The sequence below is a fragment of the Rhea pennata genome, chromosome 3, assembly GCF_028389875.1.
Source record: "Rhea pennata isolate bPtePen1 chromosome 3, bPtePen1.pri, whole genome shotgun sequence".
In the NCBI taxonomy this organism is placed as follows: Eukaryota; Metazoa; Chordata; class Aves; order Rheiformes; family Rheidae; genus Rhea; species Rhea pennata.
Window position 1 is genome coordinate 53,587,028 of NC_084665.1, and position 23,676 is coordinate 53,610,703.

Below are 23,676 nucleotides of genomic sequence, written 5' to 3' on the forward strand. Positions count from 1 at the left end.
CAGAGATTTTGTTGATTAAGCACCTGTCACCTGAATCAGTTTTAAATCACAACTCTTCTAATTCAGTGGCCATTGCACAAAAGCATTGTTCCTTTCAGATGTTTAGCGAGTCGATTTGTTATCACCCCAGTGAAGGAGGATATACTCCTAATGATCTCAAGCACGTTGCTTTCTAGCAGCCTGCTCTCCGTCAAATTCTAAAAGTAACAAAAAGTAAAAATAAAACTAGATAATGCTCCATAACCTTCATAAGGGAACCATAACTGCACATATATATATATATATATATATACACACACACATACGTATATATATATAGAGAGAGAGAGAGACAGAGAAAAAGAGAGAGAGAGAGAGAGAGAAAAGGAGATGCACATACAGGTACCCACAAGGAAAGGATTTACTGCAGCAAAGTTGACTGTTGCATTCAATGACACAGACTTTGTTTCATGGCAGTGTAGCTGAGTGTATAGAGTTGTCTCTCCCCTAATGTCTGCAACAGGTAGGAGCTCAATTAGAATTGGGAAATAGGTAAAATACCCGGTTACATGAATGTAGCATCAATGTGTCTCACGATAGGCAAGACACGCTTCTTTTTGGTGTAGCCAGTAGGCCAGTAACCAGTGAAGCAGGGAATGGAGTGGCTCTCTAGATGGAAAATCACAGCTCGCCATGGAAGCAGAGGCAGGAAAGTGATCGGTCATAGCAATCTGTAGCCAAACGTCAAAAAATCCTTTGCCTCTGTCCTCTCTTTTTTCCCTCAATAGAAATCCATCAAACTGAAATAGGATTTCTGCTGGCCAGTCTGTGTCTTATAAATTGACAAGAGACAGGAGAATCTTTTTGCCTGAAATCCCTGCTAAATTACATGAAAACAGGATTTATGCTGCATGTAACTGTGTAAATCCAGTCAGCCTTTAAGTGGAAAACAATTTTGTGTTGTGTAAGTATCATTGATTTGTTAATCTGACAAATTTCTTTTTTAACAAACTGGTGTGGATTAGCCAGTTTTGATTGTATGTCTCCTGCAAGTCATTTGAGTACGGGAGAGCCTAGTGAGTAAAGCACTAGGAATTAACCTTTAAGGTCCCTATTTATCAATTCAATTGTTGATTCGGAAAAAAAAATGAATCAGATAATCTCATTAAATATAGTTTACTGTAGCCTGAATCTAAATCCTATCATACAGAAAAAATTTAACATAATTGACAGTCTTTTTCCTGAAGCGGACAGGAACTGAGCTACAATGAAAAGCAAATCCTATGGGAACTGCTACAGAAGAGTAGTGTGAACAATCTCCAGCTGACTTGATGCTTAGGGTATGCTTTGTTTCCCCTCCGAATAATTCAAAGAGGTGTTAGGTTTTACGTGTGCTGTTATAGCTCTATTTCCAACTATTCTCAGTCAGGGGAAGAAAAGTCTTTCTCTTAAAATTCAAGCATGGTGGTATTCTGGAGCCAGACATCTTCAGAGCAAAAAATGAATTTCTGAGCCATGACATAACAGACACAAGTGGAAAATATATAGCGTGCAACTGTAATATTGAAAGGCAGAAGTGATGCAGAGTTCAGTACTTAACATATGAGCAACTGCTCAGAAGCACTCTTTGGAAAAAATAGTTAACATGGTGTCAAAAGGTAAGTGTACACATGGTGAGACCTAGCGTTGTTATTTTTACAGCTACCCATCAGTCATCTACTGAAATGAAGCAAAGTCAAGTGAGCATTTTAGTCACATGAGAAAAAAAAATCTCAATCTTACAGTTAGTTTCAAGAACTTGACTTTCTGTTTTGTACCGCATGAACAAAAACCAGAGGAGAGAGAAGCCCGAGCTCTGTCTCTGTGTTGCTGGGGAGGAGGGCAGCAGTGCGTGGGAGGGGAGGTGCCTGATCTCGTGTGGATTATCAGCTTACTTAAGTATTAGCATCAGTATCAGGGTAAATAGTGTTCCTATGTTGATTTCTAGTGTCACAGGGCCCAGCTATGCTACTGTAGAATCCTACTAGGTACAGTATTTTTAGAGATTTTTTTTTCCTGTTTGGCAATGATTGATACAGCAATACCTCCTCCCAAAGGGGGAGAGAAAAGAAAGAAAGAGCCCCCCCAAAAAACTCTATACCCCATGGGTTTCTTATCTGCCATTGGTGTGGTTGGAGAGTTGCTCCTCTGCCTGTCTATCCCGGCTTCAGACTCACAACTTAGAAACTCAGCACTGACAAAAGAATACAGAAAAAAAAGTATAGCTGTGAGAAAAATGTACCTTCTTTAGATATGGGCCCAGTAATTCAAATATGAGAAGAAATAGTGTCACATGGAGTGTCTAATTCAATGAGGATGTATTGAACCATTGTGATAATGGAATTATTGCAGGTTAATAAAGAAGTCAGACGAGACCAACTAATTACAAGGCACAGCATATCTCTGTTTAAAACAGTAAAGATAAAAGACGTGTGCTGTTGCTCTGGATTCACTCGGAAGTTATTTGTGGCCGTGTAAGTAAAGACTAGGAGTATCCTCTAGTGTGGCGCAGCAGCTGTTCTGTACTAAACTGCTAGAGTAATTTCCTGAAATGGCTTGCACTAACTCACTGCAGGGTACAGATGAGTCAGGGATGGCATAATGCTGAGCTGTGCAGTTCTGCTCCTTCCCAGTAAATGGCAGCATATCCATTTCCCCCTGCCCAATGCAGCTATTGAGCTTGGGGTAAACTGTAGCAGCCTTGGAAATTCGTGACCCCAGTGCAAGAGCAGCAGCTGTCTGCGAGCCCTTGCAAGGCCAGGAAGGAGCCTCTGCAGCGCTGCAGCACCCAGGTGGCAGCAAAGCAGCTAGCGAAGGTTGACTTTTTAATGCATGAAGGACGAAATTAAGTCAATTCATGTATCAACATGATGACTAACCAGAGCAAAATCCTCTTCAATACTTTGCTGGAGTCTGTGTGTATTTAAAAACAGATACACATCCATCAGGTAGCAAATGTTCACTGTTCCCTAACACTGAACCTCACTGGACTAGACTTCAGCTGTACAGTAAAGATGAGCAGGATTTAATTTGTTATTCTCAATATTATTTTTGAAGTGTTGGGAAAGAGAGCCGGATGTTAAAGTGTTTTGTTTATTTCATAGCAAATAATAAGTTGTGCTCCGTAAAAATGGATAGGCCATCTCTGGTGTTCATTGACAGATCCAAAGCAAAGCATTCTTTATGAGAAAACACTGCATTGCTAATAAAGTGATCCTAACAGCCAAGCTTGTGCTGCTTAATTTGTTTCCATGGAGCGATATTATAATTCTGACATACTGAAAAATTGCCTCACAGAGACTCATATTGCATTTGTTGCTAAGTGCATCTTTGATATAACATTTGTTATTGCAGTGCTTGGGGTGTCTTCAGAGGAGTAATATCCTAAATGAACCTGGCTGTATTATTCCTTTAATGGAGAATGGAATTTTGCATTAAATTTTCAGTGGATTTCAAATGTGTTTCACCCAGCTATTCATTGCAAGTGATCTATTCAAGAGTAGGGACAGTAAATAAATACAAAATCAGGAAAATCCTTAGCTCTCTATCTTGGGGAACCTCTCTGATCCTTACAATTCTTTTTTGTTAGACAAACAGGCAGCATGAACTCTTGCATTTATGCTCGCCTGTCAGGTTTTTTATAGTAGAAACACAAATCACTGTTCGTAATACAGGATTAGCCTGTCTTGCACAATGTTATTAGAATTAGTCCTGGCTAGAGAGTGACTTAATTTCTTTTATCCTGTATTTAACTTTAGTTTTAATCCCATACCAGCATTTGGATTCAGAGGCAAACTCTACCTCCTATGTAAGTGTAAATATTGAGGAACATATGTAATACTCCTCTGGATTTACACAGGCAAAAATCAGAGCAGCGTATAACCCCTCTCTGTGGACTTTTATGTTCTGAGCTGCCAGTAAAATGTAAAAAGATTGTACTATGATGTGCTATTAGACTTCAGGACTGGAAGGACGGTTTGTATTGAACACAGGCGTTTTTCATAATTATGTTGCCTGCAGAGTTACCACCTGCCCTAATTTGATCTGATTAAGGTGAAATGCAGAACTGTCCTCATTTCCGAAAAGTGGAACTTTGCCATGTTCCACCACACAGAGTGATAGGCTATGCATACATGTATTGCTGATGAGGAGGAGGAAGAAAAATCTTATAAATAGGTAACAATTAACATTTCAACACCATTAAGAGAGTGCAGGTCACTTTTAAACAGTTGCTTCGTTCTTAAGTATTCTGGACATGATTTTCCGTCATAAGATCTCTATGAAAAAGAGCAAATCATAGTCACTTACACAGATATGTCTGTACTGTTCTATGAGACATAATATATTCCATGCCTTTTTAAATTCTCTTTTTCTTGGCTAGGTTTATTGTCCATGAACATTTATTTTTAGAGCAGCCTGGGCTTGTCTCATAGTCTGAGCCATTTATGTAGCAATTTAAATATTTGTCTAAACTCTCAGTGAAAAGCTCATGTTGGACTCTAATAAATGCTGCACAGATTAAAGGAACTGCATTTTTTATATACTGTTTGTACAGAGTGACATCATATCCTTGGAAAAAAGAAATCCAAAAGTAGCAAAAGAAAACATTGCTGTTGCTGGGTCACTGAATATTGTTTCTCCAGGAGTAATTTTGTGCATGCTTATGCATGTGTGACTAAGAGGGCAAGACCTACATGTGTGCATCTGTCAGACATCTATTGAGCTTAGCATATTGATTTTCTTTTACTGTGGACAGATAATAACCTTGAAAAGATTGCATTTTAATTTCTTTTAACACTAGATTTATAATTAGAAGAGATGGAAAGCTGTGTTTGTTCTCCGACACCTGGCCATAGCTTTCTTTATAGTACGATGTTGCAGTCTACATTACATAGTCTGTGTGATAGCCTCACTTGGTAAAACATGAGTGCTTGAGTGATAAGGGAATTTGCTGCAATGTGAATTGGTGAAACCATTCTTTTTATCTCTTGTTCCCAGAATTACAGGAGGATAGCTTTTTTAATGCCAACTTTTAAGTGGAAAAAAAGAAAGGAATATTTATTATCCATATCTGATTCTCTTCATCTTGGTCTTTGTAATATACATCTATTATCAAGCTATGAGTTGGATAACTGCTATGTGAATATTGGTTTAATTTCAGTGTGGAAACCTTCTAGTGCCTTCTGTGTTGCATCTGTTTAATTCTGGCATTTGGAAATGATGGTCTTTTCAAGACTTGCCCTGGCAAATTAAATTCTTTGATGGTTATTTTTGTCTTGTGTGGACTTCTATTCAGTGACAGTTGGGTTTTCCCTGCGAAGACAATCTCCTCTCTCACAGTCTCTACCACATGCTGAAAGCTCCTGACCTCTCACTTGCCTTCTCAAAAGGACTGATCATCATCAAAGGCCAGTAGCAGTGTGAAGGTGGGAATTTGAGAGAACAGAGTTTGCTTTGGAGATTTCAACTACTTTTTGAATAAAAGATGAGAAAACCTTTCATGAATTGAGCTGATTGAGCTAAAAACCTGATACACTGACAGTGAAGCGCTCATTCCTGCTCAGATCCCTGCAATGAGCTTTCTACTGACCAAGTTTATATGGCAGAAGGTATTGTGTGTTCCAGAAGAAGTTTAGAGAAGCACTGTTGTACCTCAATTAAAAAACTTATTCACCTGTGTAATATGAGGAGCCTTAGACTTGCTGATTTTCTGATTCTTTGGTGTTATTAAAAAGCTGTAGAAATAAGTTTTGTTAATGCAGTAATGTTTTTTCTGTAAAATCTACTTCAGTTTGATGTAAGTCAGTACCTGCAGAGAAAGAAGGAATTCTCCTTTTTAGATCTGCTTCTGGAGCTGCTGTATTTGATCTGTAAAGGTCGCTGTTCAGTTTCCCGTTACAGATAGACAGCATGGATTGAGTTTTGTTACATAAGCTTTGTATTCACTGACTTTGCTGGAAGTTGCATGGGTGAATCTAAGTCTATAATTTAAACAGGAATATTGAACAACCAGATGGTAGAGTCTGCAAGTCAAATAAGTTTGTTCTTTTGCATGGTCACTAAGGAGTCTCCATCTCTTGGGCAATGCTGAATTTATTTTTAGAAAACCTCCCTCTTCTGAGGGGATCTTTGGATAGTTCATCGTATAGCAGTGCAGCGGAAAATTGCCAGAAAGAACAGGCACTGGCATGCTGGCATTGAGCAGCTCAGTACAATTCAGGGTTGGAATTCCAGCGAGAAGTGAACAGTATTTGTTCAAATCTCTTTTAAATATTACCTTATGCAAAAAGCAAGCAAGCAGCCCTATCCTAAACCAAAATGTCAGGTCAATATTCCTGGTGTTATTTTTTGCTGTAGAGATTAAAAGAAAAAACCTAGTAGGAAATGGTTAACTTGGTTCATTAGTTTTGGTCCTTTGGCTTTAAAGCATCATTAAGAAAACAGTAAGCAGCAGCACTGCAAAGGCCGGAGCTGTGTGCAGTGTGAGAAAGCCAGCCCAAAAGAATTTTCTCTAATGCAGCTGAGATGCTCTATTTGCTGCAAGTTCTCAAACTCTATGTGAGCCTTCTCTATGTCTAATGCAGTCCCTTTGCAGAATTACTGCACAAGTACTGTAGAGGAGTAAAAATACCTTTTGTATCCGTAATTGATTTTGAAAGTAAGAAGCATATACAAAGAAGAATTTAACATGTTCAGTTGAGCAACTAGCATCTCTGGTAATCCTCAAAACCCAGCAGATACTGTGTCCTGATAATGAAACTTTCAGGACGCTTTCTTGAATACTAGCTTTACTAGCCCATTTGATCCAAAAATAATGTATAGAAATTTTTACTGACTTCAGCTGTTGGAAATTAGTCAAGACAAAACAAAATGACCATAATTCTGTTGACAAGAGCATTAATCAGGATAAAAGGGTATTTAATTCTGAAAAAAAGGAAGAAGTAGATTTATTATTGTAAAGTTAGCTGTGCCGTAAGGGACACTGGATCTTTCAAGAACATACCTTTTATTAACACACATTTTTTTTTAACAAAATATTTAATTCAGTGTACAAACCGAATTCTTTTGGTGGTCTGAACATATGTAAGCACCATGGACTTAATTGTAACTATGCCAGTTTTCTTCAGCTGGAGAACTGCCCCACTATTTGTAGTTTTATAGAGACTTCTAAAGATGTGCAGGAAAGACCTTCATGACATTGACCTCTGGGTGTGTAAGCCACCTATAGATATGGCTTGTTGCATGCTCTCATTTAGCATTGCCCAAGAGCAGAGCTGAGCTTTGCAGACTAACACAAGCCTGTTGACTTTGCAAGGATGAAAGTCAATACTCACTGCTTTTGAAAATATCTCCTCCTTCACATTTTTTCAAAAGAATCTGTTTAAGCACTCTAATCTATCTCCTTTTGGGCATACTTTGTTTTTCTTAATATCTACTTTTCTAGATTACTAAACAGAAAAATACCATCTGGAAACTGATGTTATCAAAATGTCACGGTGCAAGTAAAGAATCTCATGTAATTTTTTACTTCACTTTATCATTTTTATTGTATATATTATTTCTTTGACTGTACAACAGCCAGTATCATATATTAGGATATTATAGGATTTTCTCAAATAGATCAGTTACTTCAGCCAACAGTATATTTACAAAAAATAAATCCACTGATGTTTAAGTATGTCAGCTAGGCTGAACGCTGCTTATAGCATTTCGAAATAGATCTAGAGCTAAGATGGATCAAACTTCCTGGGAAAAGTTTTGATACCTGTAGGTAAGCAGATGTTTAGGCAAGGGAATAACCACTGAACATCCATTGAACAAAGTGTTGTTTAGTTTTCTTTCTTGGGGAAAGATGTTCCATAAGTGAACATATCCCAGTCACAACAGATCATCACAATCATATTCGAAGCAGAAGTATGAGTTAGTGGGTCTGAAAAACTTACTTTGAAATTGTGGCTTGAATCCATTAACAACATTAAGGAATCAAAAGGTTAATGAGTAAGAACTTTTTTTTAGTTGTAAATGAATAGCTAAACATAATGATTACAAACTGGTTTCATGAGAGATTTTGGATACAACTTGTGATTTTGTGATTACTGGTGGTTAGCAATAATTGATCCTTACAGATACAGTTGTGCACCCATGTGAACCCCCTGCATTTTAAGACCTGAATATGTCAGGCTTTCCAACTTGAGGTGATTAATTATTCCTTGAACAATTTTGTCACTTTTTTTTCCTTAAAAAATAAACCTATCCTCTACAAAGAATGAGATCTGTAAACAAAGGGTAGGTCTACAAATTAATGACATGTGAGATTTGGTTACGTTACAAAATTCATAAGTAAAGGAGAAATAATCTCAATAATTTCCTAAGCTGCAAAATTATTGCTCATTACGATTGTAATATAAAGGTGGCAGTGGTTGTAATGGTACCCTCCTGTGGGATCGATGATCCACACATTTCTACAGCTTTCAGCCCAAGTGATATGCCAGAGAGAGGCTTATGTGCTCATGGTCTGTAAATCATATACTTGATATTCTGCATAGTATCTGTTTCTCTTTTCAATAAAATATTTGTGCATGCCATATGCTCTTCTTAATTTTGTCTTTATGCATGTTCCCCTAGCACTGGGAATGAGAAAAGGTCACCTGAAACATGAAAACATTTAATTAACACAAATACAGTGAAGTCACTTACTACTTCAAAATCGTTGTCTCTTCCCTCAAGAATGATCACACTGCAACCAACAAGAGATTGTTTTTCACTGGAAGAGGCGCAAAGAGCACAAAGATATGTTTTTTACACCCATATGGCAATTAGCAACCAATTTGGAAGAGGCTGGGAAAAGGAGAAAGCGAATAAACTCTCCCTGGTTATAGAGTTCCCAACCTGCTAAGCCGTGGATGTTGCATGAAAGTCTGACTCGATTCCCTCTTCTTTGTACCCAGTTACTGCTCCGGGCATTATCATGCACCGTGTCGTGCAGGGCTCTTTCCTTCCTGGTCTCTGCTTATCTTTTTTTTTTTTTTTTTTTTTTTTGCCATATTGCACATACTGCCATTACAGTGCTGCATTTCCAGATGTTTAGATTTTGGGGGTTGTTTTTAATGCAGAAAGTTTTCCATGTATGTACTCGGTTCAAATATGATTTTACTTAGACAAATCAGAAAAAAAGAACGCTCATCCATTAATTTTCTAGGCATGAAATAACTGGTTATTCTCATGTATCTGAGACATAGTTCAGTTGCAAGCTTGGCTTAGCAATTAGCACTGTGGAAAGAAATCCTTTGAAGGACACTGATAGATATTCATATATGGTTACATTCAGAGCTCACAAAAGGGTATGTACTTTTCAAAATTAACAAGGGTTGGTAGGGTTGGTGCAGACATAAATTATAAGGCAGTAGAAATAGAATTTATGCTGTGCTTGTAATGTAAAAGTGCTCCATTTGCAAGGCACTAAACACGAGAGGAAAACTTTAAGCACAGAAGTGAAGCATATGCATAAAGGACTTGTTGGATTGTAGGTGCTTGGTGGAATTGATCTCATCTAACTTTCGAAGTTAGTTGTGGTTATCTTATCTAGTCACCTTTGGCTCGACAGTGAATGGAGAGAAACAGATACTTTTGTTGGGTCTCTCTCAGACAAGAGGAATTACCCTCAGAGGATGCAGAATTTCCCTCCGTTGTCTATAAAGGAAACATGCAAATACTACATTAGATCTAGGTAACTAATTTTTAGATGCTTAAATTCAGTGAAGTGACTCTCACCCAAATATAAATTTTGGGGAAAGATAGAACTTAATATGCAAGGCAGGAAAAGCTGCTACATATCTTCGGTAGAAAATAAGCTTTAGCATACAATCCCACAGCATAGGTGTAAATGTTTGTAACTGTAAGATATTTTTGAAGACATTATATCTGAGGGGAGAATTCAGCCCTGGAGGTAAAAAAAAAAAAAAAAAAAAAAAAAAAATATGATCAACATGCATTTCTGTTTGGTGCAGAATTTGGGAGGCCACATTCATCTACTGCATCTGCCCTCAGCGCCCTGACACTGATGTTGCCTCTCAGATGTCTGTAGTCAAGCTTTTTTGCTTACATTTTGCCAGTTTATGCAATATTAAAGAGTTGATTTAATTTTTGCTTTGGCTGTTCACTGGAGAACATAAATCATACAAAGAATTAATTTTAAATAAAAACGAAAACAGAAGCTAATTCTGTCTGAGAAAAAATATATGATTTGGGTAATTAAATTGGTAGTAGTTGGAATCATAGTTTAATTATAAGCGTAGCTGAAAATGTATGTACAGAGTAATTCAAATCAGAGGATTTATGATGTCAGGAGACATTACTTCTTAATCTATCCTTCTTAAATTTTGCTTTTTTACTTTTCTTTTGCAGTTTTGTTTCCTTGTGTGAACAAATTAAAAATATCTTTATGAAGAGAATGCCACAACGATAAGGCTGGCAGTTGTAAATTTCTGTAGTTTTAAAGGTACATTTGATTCATAAGTGTAGCTTTCCTATATTAGCTTTTGGAGTAAATTAATAATACAAAGTGGGAATCAAGCAACAAAAGAAATTACCAGAACAAATAATCTAGATGTGATAGAAAATTTAAAATGGAAACAAAGGTCTTATTTGCAGTGAGTTTTTAAAGCTACTGATGCTTTGAACTTGGTATCATCTGCTCATACATTAGGTTCCTACTGAGACTATTGGGTCTCTTTCCTATGTTGTCTCACTTGTTTTATAATTCTTATTCCTTCAAGAAATAGGAGGAAAAGTGGTATAAAAAACCCTAAAGATCTGCACCAATTTCATACTTACTACGTCTCATTCTGCCTCCAGAGCAGGCAAAAGCTGTAACAGTTGTCATAGCCAAGAACATATGAAACACATAGGTTTGAATTTCAGCTGAAAGAGGGAACTAATAAATGTTTTAGCTGTCATTTTATCAGCCTGCAGATGTCTTCAACCCAGAGTTTTGGCTTCTGATTAAAGTCAGTTGTTCATGCTTTTGCATCACTGCCTTTTATTACTGTAGTATTTATTTTTTATTGATTTATTTATATAAATATTGCTATATTTTGGTGTATATGTGTGGAAATTCCATACCAGCCTGTGTTTTTTCAAGTAGTTATTGAGCAGGAAAAGGAAAATGAAAACTTAGGTAATTGTTGGGACTATGGAATATAAGAGCTTCTGTACTAAAAGAGCATAAGTAATCCTCAAAGCATTCTACATAAAACAGCAGAAATCTGTAAAATACAGAGTATTTGTTTTGTGTGGCAAGTGCAAGCTGTGCATCAGAAACTTAAGCATACCTTTTTTTCTTTTATGCTTTGGTGTGCAAAGCTTGCCTGTGAACACAGTGGGTACTGTACTTAACTTGTAATAGTATTTAAATCTCTGTATGTGTTTGCATATATATATATATATGTACTTGGCAAATGTGGAGGAGAGCAGAGCAGATATTTTTTGATCTCTTTTCTTTTTGCTTACAGAATGGTTACCTGTCTACAACCTTTGTCTCTAGTCACAGTACAGGAATTTGACATCACCCAAGGCTTTTTCAAAGCCACCAGATAAATGGTAAAAATAGGTCATAGTGTTGGAATGTGTTTTACAAAGGTCTGCTTAGAGAACAGAAGAAATTAAAGTAGGCATAGGAAGTATAATAAATACATCCAAAAATGTCCAAAGAGAGAAAAAGTTTTCTTGGTCTTACTCCATTTATTTATTTTTTTCCATATTTCTTCATTGTTTCTATATTTTTCCTAAAATGTTTTTGCATGATCAGTTTGCTTCTGCAATATGAAAGACTGAAGGGACCAAAAGGACTTCTTACAAAGAACACGATATTAATATGTTTCAATATAAAGATATTATTTAGTATTTCTAAGGTAATTTTTGTTGGACAGCATCTTGACAACAGTGACATCATTTTTATGCTACATCTCTTCCTTACTTCTCTAGTGACTTCAGGATCTCTTATGTAATCAGCTTTCAAGTTCCAGTGGAAGTTTAGAGCTTCTTCTATGAAAAGATTCTTTTCTTCCTGATTCTTCTTTTCTTCTATGAAAAGACTGAAAACTCGGTTAGACAAATCTCTGGAAAATAGGCTACAGAAAATACTCTGTTTACATGTAGTAAAACTAATAATAAATGCAAATACATAGCATCATACTCGTAACTTTTTTAAAACAAAGAACTATTGATTCCAGGTTGTCTACAGTGTCTTACATGAGAGAGAAAGAAGAAGCATGTGAACAGTTCACATAAGAAAGATCATATAAATTGTATATAAAGAGAGCGAAATAGGATGGATTTCTAGGAGAAATAGGCATTAGGAAAACCGGATTTCAAAGGGAACAAAAAGAGAAAGAGTTCTTGTAGGTGCGAAAAGCATTACTTCCTCATGTTAAGGATGTAGTAAATGAAAAATTGGAAAGAATAACAGAGGAAAAAAGAAATGAGTGGAGGAGGAAGAAGCTGTAAAGATTATAAAAAGCAAAGGGAGGCAAGAAGCAGTTTAGTTGTTGTTAAGAAGCTAACATCTGTAAAAGATTAACACGCAGCATTACATGAAGTCATAATTATCCTCTGCGCTTAGAAATTTCTATAGCAGTGTACAATCAATGCAGAATTTTTCAGTGAAAACGACATAAGGGAAAAAATCAATAATTACATAAGGTCCTGGGGGTAAGAAAGAAGAATCATGTTTTATGCAATGTGTCCTGAGCTAAAACACAGAGAAGTTCAGAGCTCTGGGCTACAAGTTAGGCCTCGGTCCAAGAAGTTAGTGAGACAGAGCAGTTGGTACATTGAGGGTTTCGATGAGCTGGAAGATGGAGATATAAATGCCAGTGAAAATGGAGTGAAAAATGCTGCATAGAAGTGTTTCTGTGGTGGATGCAGTAATGCTGAAGTAAGTACACTGAGAACAAGAAATTGAATAAACAGTGAGAGCCTGAGCCTGGGGGGTGTGAGGGGAGAAGAATTAACGGTGACACAGGGTGGTCCCAGAAGGTAAGAAGGATAAAATCATGAGGAAAGAGTCACTGACAGAGCTAAAACTCAGTCTCGCATTCAATTGTGTGAATGTCCTGGTGTGAGAGGGAAGGAAGAGCTGGACAGAGAAAAGGCTGTTTGGAGATTATTTTTTGTTAAATAGGAAGCAACAGTAGATTTAGTAAGAAATAAGCTACTAATCTATTACTCTAGGCTAAAACTCTGGCTACCATTAAAGGGTTTGCTGATAGAGTTGTGTTGACAGTGCCTTCTCCACATGTACCTTCTGTGAAAGGTGATAGAGAATTTACCAGCAGGACATTGGTCTACATTTCATTTAAAACCTTTCCCTAAGTAGACAAAGCTGTTAGGCTTGTACTAATATAGCCATATCAGTGCGTCTATACAGGGTTTTTACCTTTTCAGTTTCACTGCTTACAATTATAAGGGCTATTTTCTTTTGTATCCCCTACACAACTATGCCAACAAAAGTTGTGAGTATAAGCCATGCCTGAGTTTGCCTTTGAGTGAAGTCACGCTGCTGATGGAGGTAACCTGACAACGATCTCCAAATCCAGTTGCATCCTTTTAACAGCAACATTAACAGTGAAAAGAATTTATTCATAAATGTGTCAGCAGAAAAGCAGGTTGATGGACGTCTTAGTTCCTCCCATGTTCTGGGGAGAGCTATGCTTTTAATTCCTTTTATGAGAGCAGTATTCTCCGCCTTTTCTGTGTTCACAAGCAGATTATTCAGTATGTGGAAAGAGAAATAAAGCCCAGGTTACTTTCACAGGTCTGCACTTTTATTCCTTGCCAGAAATCAGTCTAGTAGTCTACAGAAGTGAGTAGTACCCCTGGATTTCATCACTAGGAAGGTAATCACAGCCTGAACAGGTCAGTAAACTGAATGGCATCAAGATAGATATGTTTTTTTCTTACTGGCCTGTAGAGATGTGAATGTCTGTAACAATCAAACCTTAAATCTGATTGCAAAGTTTGGCAAATCTCTCCTCTGCCTGTGTAGTTGGTTTGTGTTTTACATCAGTGGATGACAACATCTTATTTGTGCAGTGGATTGTGTTTGTGACAGCCAAAAGTAAAGTGATCTGTGAGGCCTGCAGAGTCTGTGAAGTCCTTCAGGGAAGCAGGGAAAACCTGTATTACGCTTAGAAATGAGTCCAAATCTGCTGTGTGAATCAGAATTCATCAAAACCAAGGTTTTGATGTGTGATTCTCTTTTAACAAGCTTGTTGGCTTACACTAAGGGGCTGACGGTATCTGGCAGAGAGTGCTACAATTTGCATCGTGCTTTTGGTTTGCAGCCCTTTGGGAAAAGGACTAAAATATACAGAACATAACCTTTCTAAGTGTTCTTGGTAGTATGCTCGGAAATGTGGAAGGATTATTTGATAGATGGTTTTCAGCCTCCTGATGCCTGCTGAACCATGGCTAACCTTTCTAATCTTCTTTATCTAATGTAATCTGTGTATTTGATCCTCTCTGCATCTATGTGTCTTGTACTGAAACAGGACTGGTGAGGAGCTCTAAAATACCTGGTTTTGTTTCTTCCCAACAGCTGGCTGTCCAGACTCCTTGATTAAAGAGCTTCATCACTTCAGGATTCTGGGAGAAGAGCAGGTGAGTTAGCAGCTCAAAGGCAGCATCGCAATGTCATGAAAGATAGACGCTAATAAGACAGTTTCATCTCTCTCCAGGGAGGTAGTGTGTGTCTCATGACCTCCAGTGACATGAAATGTGGGGGAAAAAACACACAGGGGATATACATGAGATTTTTTTTTTATTCTATCCATCAGCCTTGACAGGTTATTAATTGGTACATCTGCTATCTGCCACAGCTTTTCAGCTTTGGACTATAGCAGTAAACAAGCTCTCTCAAACATCAGAAAGGCAAGCAGTCTGATTAAGGGACCGATATTTACAGCTTTCTCATAATAGAATCTTTCACTTTTTGTGACCTTTTTGTATCTTTTAAAAGTAGGTTTCCCATTCATAATTATAACTGTGTTTTGTTCTCACAGAGCAGATCTATAGGGGGATCTTCAGAAAGTGTAAGTGTTGTGCTTTTGTAATACTTAGAAGTATTCACGGTATATATGGTCACGGTTCCTATTTGGTCAATACTGAAATTAATTTATAGCTATATTGAGAAAATAGCTTTAAATTTTGAAAGGCAAGTTGAATTTTTGAATACTTAGCATTTCTGAAGTTCACATTGTCTGTACCTTTCTTTCAAGTCTGCTTCTCCTCATGCATTGTTCATGGAGCCTAACTGCCTAACACAGTGCAGGTTCTAGGGAGCAAGGACCTAACAGGTCAGCACTCATGTACTATATACATCAGAGTATCAATGTCTTTCAGTGACTCTAGCCCTAAGGGACTTAGGCTGTATGAAGGCTGTGTCAGAGGCAGGAGTAGGTCTCAGGAGATGTCCAGTCCAAGTCTGGTTCCTTAGAGGTTAGATCCAACTTTATTGTCTAGAACCTCCTTTTGCTTCTCCATTCTCTTTCAATTTCCAGTCCCTTTCCATGTATACCTACAAGAATATTTTTATGACAGTTAGGACTGCTGTTAAGTTTTCTACACTTTTAGTGCTCCCCCTGTCAGAGTCTCTTTTCAGCTGTTACAGAAAGTTAGCCTAATCCCTCAGGGACTCAGTTTTTCCTCAGCAAGAAGGTGGCCTGTAGAGGAGTGTGGGAGGATTTAACTGTCAGGAATAGAAAAAAAGACAAAAAATAGGGCAGGCAGTTCCCAAGGTGGGAATGGAAGAAAAACGCTGTTGAGACTGAGGATTTAAGAAGAGCAAAGAAAAGAAATTATAGCTAGGATTGTCTGGGCCAAGAGACTGATGGCAGCCAGCTGGCAAATAGAGGGAAGAGTGACACCAGGGATGGAGCTTGGGGAAGCAGGAGAGGTGGGGCTGACCAGGCAAAGAAGGTAAGAGTAGAAACCAGGGGAGAGGGATAAAGATCTTACAAGGACTGGAGGGCAATGACTAAATAAAGAAACTGGCTACAGGAGACTGGTAAATAAAGGAAGGTCTGTACTAAAGGAGGAGGTGAAGCTATGCAGAGTAGACTAGGAAGAGAAGGAAGAAAGGAGAGTTTGGAAGGGGAAGGAGGGAGCAGCTAAACCCAGAGAATGAGGGTAGGAGGGAGAGGGCTGAAGGAGGGTTTGATAGCTCTGAGGATGGAGTTACAGAACGCAGCCTTGGTAATGACCACTGACAAAGCTGAAATGATTTACCTGATGGACTTTCTGTTTTTTTTTTTTTTTTTTTTTTTTTTTTTTCTATTTGCTTTTTAGAAAAGGAAGCGGTAGACATAAAAAGGAAGGCTAAAAGAGTTAAGGGTTCAAATCAAGAATTCAGAAATAAGTAAATATCAGATTTAAGACTGCCTATTTAATTAATTTTTCTTTATTCACCTTTGTCTGCCCATCCACCTTTCTTTCTTTGCATTAGGAGAGTATTAAATTATATGGTCATACATTATCTCCAGAACAGAGATGATGTAAACCACCAGCAACCTCAAAACAGGACAATTAATCTATAATAAGAAGAAAAGTCTTGAAGAGAGTAGACTGAGGAGTTCTATGAGTAAAGCACTGCTATTAAAATACAGTATTTTTACCACAAAAAAAAATTTGTGTATTTTTGAAGTTTTTAAATGGAATTACTCCTTTTTTATTGACTGAACATTTTTATTGACCTAAACAGATGAAAAAATTTTCACAACATGGATTAGAAGCATAAAACTATGTAGATGGAAAGTTGTTTTGCAGAATGGATATGAATGGTTTGTCTTTCACTGAAAATGGCTACACTTAACATGTAATCATCATTACAGTCTTTACAAATATCTTTGCAAGTATTGAACATTGCCCTGCTACTTGAGTTATTTCAAGTAACCCATACAAATATAAAGAATACTGCAATTATATTCTCCCTCACAAAAGCAATATTGTAATTGGTCTAATGGAGACCACAGTAGTATTTGCTTGGAAGGAGCCCAAAGTTTGATAGTTTGAGAGAAAATGGTGCAAAAACAAGGTAAAAAAAAAAAAAAGTTAAAATCATGTAAATGAAGAAAATAAGGGATATCAGGGAAATTCCTTATTCATATGACTATTTAATTATTTCTTTTATTTAGTTAGTTATTTGTTTTTTAAGACACACTTCGGAGTATGTCTTTTTCAGTTGTCATGTGTACTAGATAGAAAATCATAGTTAATTAAAACTCTGCTGAATTCAGCCTACTTACAATTTCAGCATTACCAACTAGCATATATTTTCTTCAAGCTCAAGCAATAGTCAAAGAATAATAGGGACATCTTCCTGCTACATGTTCAATCTAGGTTTATTTTGAAAATGCTTATGTATTTAAGGCCAGATTATAATAATGGAAAGGACTGTTGTAATGATCTCTTCTGATCTTCTTTAGAATCCGGATTACATGACTTCCTTGAATTAATTCATGTTCAAACTAGAATATAATGCCCTGAAAAACATCCATGCTTTGTTTAGAAATCACTTGCAGACTTTAGATCTTATTATACATTTCGGTCATGAAGGACAGAAAGTTCCCAGCCTCTTTTCTTTCAACTGTTCTGCCAGTGCACTCCCTATTCTGCAGTATCTCCCATTCCTCAGTGTCCAGATCCTTTGCCTGTCCAGTTCCCTTCTTGCTATCAGAAGGCAATGAGGGCTCATCACTTGAACTTGTGAATGTGACTCAGGAAGAGCCACCTTGCCCCAGAAAGGATTAAAATAGATTGTGTATACAACAAAACCAAGTCAGTTTGTCAACCAGATTGTCAGCTAAATATTTTTCAGCCAAAATAGTTTAAAATGTACATGCCCAGTGTAGATATTCATAGCTTCCAGGTAAAGCAGTGACAGTGAGAACAAATGGAATTTTCCTCCTAAGAGGTTCCTATTTATACATCTGAGAGTTGCTTTAGTGCTTTTGGATGTGGAAGGACACAGCTCAGATTCAGCTCACCAGTCCATCACATCACCTAGCCACCACATCAGACAGAAATCACAGTCTGCAACTATGGAAAATATTTGTTCCTAGAAAAGTAACTTTACATTTGACTGTGCTGAAATGTAAATTGTTTGCTTAAATCCAATTTTCCAATAGTCCAGGTTATTCTGTAACATGAGTTTATCTAGTTCATTATTTCCTCTTCTCAGATTCTTGCAAACTTTATCTGTGATGTTTTAAGTTCTTGGTTTTCTTCCAAGTCATTGACAAAAATTTTAAGTGGCATAAGGCCAAAAATCAACACCTTCAGGACCTTTTTGGAAACACACCTGCCTAATGATGATTATGTATTTACAATTATATTTTGAGACCTGCCAGATAGCTTAAGTTTTAATCCTCTTAATATATGGCATATTAATTTTGTATCACTCTAGATACTTCATCAAAATGTCATGTGGCACCAAGACAAATGCCTTAGAAAAGTCTGTTTCTTCAACTCTTTTACCTTTATCAACCAAAGTTCAGTCAAATTCAAATCAAGCAACTGTTACTAATACAAAACCATAGACTCTACCATTTCTTTGTCAGGTATTTGTTTCTTGTGAATACTGAGCATATATCATTTTTTTTATGTCAGTAAGAGATAAAGGTGTTGAGCAGCTTGTGGGATCAAGCCACTGGAAAACATTCGTCTGCCTGTATTATCTGTCTGTCTAAATAAACTGTTTATTTAGCTAAGCGTAGGCATTGAAGGAAGACAAATGCGGAGAAAAAAACGACTTTATATTTAACTTGAAGTGTGATGAGTCGCTGATCATGCTAATATTTGCTGAAAAGCAGTTCTGTAATGATAATACAGTTGTCGAAATAGGCAAAATTCTCTGCAGTCTCCCGGATGTGTTAGTTTCCCGTGTTGCACCTTGGCCTTTTGTTCTGTCAAGGATATGCTTTATGGGAAATTTATTCCAGTTGAGAATTTTATCTTTTAAGGTTTGACTGGTAACAACAAGACAGTTTTTAAAGAAGGAATTATTTTTAGACTTTACAGAAAGAGTTAATCATAGTCTAGCACAGTGATAAAGGAGTATGAACTCTCTCGATATATGATGTATATTCTGGGTACCTAACTTCCCACATATAATTGGCTTCCATAGTAATTTCAAATGCATTTCAAATGCAACACAAATAAATTTAGGAACAGGTTGTTACTCCACTTGATACTTGTCCCTCTGTGAAGATGCCAGAGAGTCTGACCTAGAAAAGCCTCTAAAGGCAAACCTCTTCTAGAGGTGGTGAATGTGAAAAGGCTTCTTCATGCTTTGAATCGTTATTCTTTTTCTGCTTTCTGATTTCCTGCCACTTTATAAGATGGAACAGATGCAGAAAAAAGAAATTCAGCAGCTTCAACTGTTTTCCTTCAGACCTTCTTTTCACAAACTCTCTCATTGCAAAACTCTGTCTAAGGTGAAGAGAATCGCCTGGACATACTACCCCAAGAAAAGTAAAACCTGAGGCCCTCTAGCTCTCTTTAACTCTGTGTTTTCTTGCAGTTTGATTTCATTATTCATAATTCCTTATTTTCCCCTAGCATAACGGATGCAGTCCAGCTCCCTGTCTAACTGCTTCATTTCACAGGTATCTGAAATATATACAGAACTGGGGTGAAAGATTTATTACCTGGGGGGTAGCTGAACAAGAACACAACACAGGAAAGTCCCAGTCCCCTGCAGTAGCCCTTTGCTCTGTCAGTCTGGCTATCTGCAAATAAAGGCAAGTGGTTCCACATTTGGTGATAGTACAAGCTGCATACAAAAACATGCTAAAGATGCAGTAATACACTGTAAGAGAGATAATTCAACAAGTCAGTGCCAGAGACAGCAGAAAGAACGCTTTATTTCAGACCTAAACACTCCAGTATCGAAACATAGCAATTTGACTAGCAATGCACCATTATGGAGTCTCCCTAATGACTCTCCAAGAAACTTCCCTTTTCTTTTCTTTTCTCCTCAAAGTGATTTAAAAAATCTTGTTTAATTGTTTAAATGGAAAACTGTGATTCATGAATAAAATAGCAGCTACATCTGAAGGCTGGAAGGGAAAACAAATAACGCAGGAGCAGTTTGCTGCTATACCTGAGTGCCCCCAGCAGGTCAGAGCACAGATGAAGTGGATGGTGTGCTAGCGGCTGGAAAAGAAGACACTATGTAATGTATAGCTGCAATTCTCTGCTATATCATCTGGTCTGACAACTTCGCAGAATGTATCTTCCAATTTTTTGATATTTTGACAAGGGAATGATCAATTTTAACAGATTTCTCCTATCAGCTGCTGCTGCAACTCATATTGCCACTCCCTTTTTCATTAGAAATGCTGGGAATGTTTATATTCTTGGAATCAGGGCTAGTCTGGATGGCAGTCCATTTTTTTTTGCACTTTTTAGTGTGAGTTGGGGGTAACTTAGGTAACAGAATACTCTGTTTTGAAAATCTGCAAATGCACATCTCTGTTCTGCTCAGAAGTGGAGTGGGCTTGAGCAAGCTTTCACTGTGAACCATAACTTCAGGAGCTATGGGAGTCTAGTACTGAGAGAATGCAGTGAGGACAGAAATCATTAACTTCTGATTTGATTTTTAAAGGAATTTGTCTACAATGCATGTGTGTGGCAGGAGGAATGTTCTCTTCATTTTTTGCTTGAAACGAATATGCTAATGACTGTGGAATTTAATTTAAAGTATATGTTACAGAATATTAATGTAAAGTCAGTTTTAAACTAATTGATACATGCTATTTACCCACTTAAGAAAAAGAAATGTCATTTCAATTAATCAGCAGAGTTTAGTGCAGGAAGATGCCAAATATGACCTACAAATTGCTTCTGAAGTATTTCTGGGTCAAGAATTTTGGATAACTGCATTTAGAAAAAAATGTAAGACACCTCTCAATAATTCACGTGTAGTCAAAAAAAACCTCTGAATGAATTTTTACTAAATATTTCTAGTTCATAATTAATAAACCAAAGAGTTTTTATTAGTGTTCTGAAATCTGTATCTTCTTGAGTAGACTTCCTTACGTAGCTCTGTGCTTTGCCACTTTCTTTTTTTCCTCCACTGACTTCATCCTCCTGCTCAGAGTACCTGAACACTAGTGATGCCTGCATGCATCTCTCATTTTCCTCTCCTTTTCTTTCTAATCTCAGATTTTAATCCACCTCAGGTGACTTGCCTTTTGGATTTGTCATCACAACTCTTTCTCTTAAATTGAGCTACTTTGTTTAACTCGTGATCCCCTTTCACATTTTTTTTCTATCACTGGGCCTATGCAACAAACTTTACAAACTTTACAGCAGCTTCACAGCACCCATGAGTTGTCTCTCTTCTCTCCCTATGCTGTATCTGCTTTGAATGTCTCCCAATAATGTTCTTTCCTGATTTCACACGTAACTGTAATCCATGTGAGCAACTAAGCTATATCTTTCCTGGTGTATCAAAACTTAATCTTATTTCAGTTTTTTGTCACAAACAACTTGTTCCTTACTCCTTTTTTTTTTTCCATACTGTCTGTGCATTAGAGAAGTGAGAATAATTTATTCTTGGTTCAGCAGCTGAAATGAACATGGGGGAGAAAGAAGGGAGAAAGTGCTTGTGATCAAAATTATTTTAAAGGATTTTCTTTTCCTGTCAAAAGCAGTTGTTTACTTGTCTGTAAAAAATAGCAGACAGAGGAGTTCTCTTCCACGTCCCTTTTGTTAGATTCAGAGAATGGATTTTAACCCTAGTGTTCGACCTTGCAGGTGGATGTAGATATCTGAAGGTGGGACTCATTCTGTCTCTTAGGTGAATTTTGATCCACTTTCATGGGCTATGCATATATTTGTTGAACTAGAAAAGAAGAATGATTATCGTTCTTCTGACCTGGGAAGTGGAATTCCTGCCAGCCGGTCCTAACTTCAGCAAATCCTAGTTACACAAAATGTAACAGCATCAACTGAAGAGATTAAGCTTTCCTTGCATCCCTTAGGGCTTTCATGGTTGTGGCATTTGTAGGGGAGAAAGGAAAATGGATTCAAGCTCCACAAGGGTTAGAAGGAATTGAATGTTAACCTCCAGTGTTCAATCTATTCAGACTGAGCTCACAAATATATGCAGGAAGACCAGAAACTTCCAACAGTTTGTAAATACAGTGTCAAGACAAATACCATCTTCTTCATTGCCAAGGCCTTGCATCCTGTTGTCTCTCCTACATTCAGTTTGATTTCCTGTACAACCTGTTCAAGTGTCCTCCCTTCTCATTGTTCATTTTATTGTATTTTCTTACTCCTTAGCTTGTGCTTTCTTTCATACCACTCTGCAAACTGCAGTCTTTCCTTTGCTCCTTTCTGCTCTAATTCCGTTTTGTCCATGAATTATGCTGCACTGGCCCAGTCATGGGTTTCCTACCTGAAATACTTTTTTGTCATACCCAATTTCCAAGACTCTTAAAGTCAAGCAAGTTCTAGCCCTCTAGAAGGCAGTTCTCCTTTGCGATGTGCACAGTGCTCCTGAGGGAGCAAGAAGGAGCTGATGCTCTAGACTTGTTCTTCTCATCCTATCATGGGTCAACAGAAGAGCCCACCAACTCAGGAAAAATACAGTGCATGTGGTCCAGTGACCACAGAGTAGGGTAAAAGCAAGGAACTCTGAAGTGCTAATTACCTCTTGTCCTTTGTACACGTTATGTCAGTCCATCTCATTATAATTTCAGTCACCTTCCTGATGCTGCTTTCATAAGTATTTTTTACTAGTCCAGTGTGTGCTGAGTTTTGTACTTTTAGATGCCTAATTATATTATCTAACTAATTATTTTTTTCATATGTGTATAATACATACAAATAAAGTGCTTAGTCTACATTATGGACTAATAACCTCCACAATCTAATTTTAAGACACACAGATGGTTATTTGATTTATAGGAGCAGTAAAAACAATCTGACTCTAGAAAGTAGATTTTCTTTCCTCTGAGACCATCACATGCAGTTTAAAGGAACAAGTAATCAAATTACCTCTTAAAGATTAAAAATTTTGGCTTTGCATCTACTGTTAAACTTTTGTCCAAAGTTCCCTGGGAAGCTACTACCAAGCAGATGTTTTTAGGTATGAGAAAAAAGGGAGGAAAAAAAAAATCCTGTGCCTAATATGTAAAAGCAAAATTAAAATAGCATAAGGCATATTGAAGCATGTCTTGCAAATTAAATAACATGGCAAGTAAGCACTGCATTCATAATGTGCATTTTGCAGGGGTTTTATACATCCATTTCAGTTTTGTCTTAATAACTGAATCTCAGTGTAGCTGAAAATACTGTGATCCTTGGTTAAACCTACTTTATTCTGTGTCAGCCCCATGATTTCAATTATATTACCTGATTTACAGTATCAAAAGATTGAATCTCTGCTGTTTGAAAGCCTGGTACCATTCTAAGACTCAGAGGAATACCATCCTAATCTGGAAAATGAGGAGCAGGGAATAAATGGTTACATTTATCCAGCCTCCATGTCTATGTCATCCGATAATTTATAATAATTTCTAAAAATCAATTATTAAAACCCTGACAAGTCTTTATAAACAAAGCTTGCATAAGAGAATTTTGTGATGTGGT

General features: G+C 37.2%; 1 protein-coding gene across 1 annotated transcript in view; it reads left to right on the forward strand.

The window, feature by feature from the left end:
- Positions 1-23,676, forward strand: part of PRKN (parkin RBR E3 ubiquitin protein ligase) — an 887,769-nt gene that overhangs the window by 742,895 nt on the left and 121,198 nt on the right. Inside the window, exons 7-8 of the mRNA XM_062573703.1 lie at positions 14,615-14,676; positions 15,078-15,107. Coding sequence (XP_062429687.1) covers positions 14,615-14,676; positions 15,078-15,107 — 92 coding nt within the window. The remainder of the gene's footprint in view (positions 1-14,614; positions 14,677-15,077; positions 15,108-23,676) is intronic.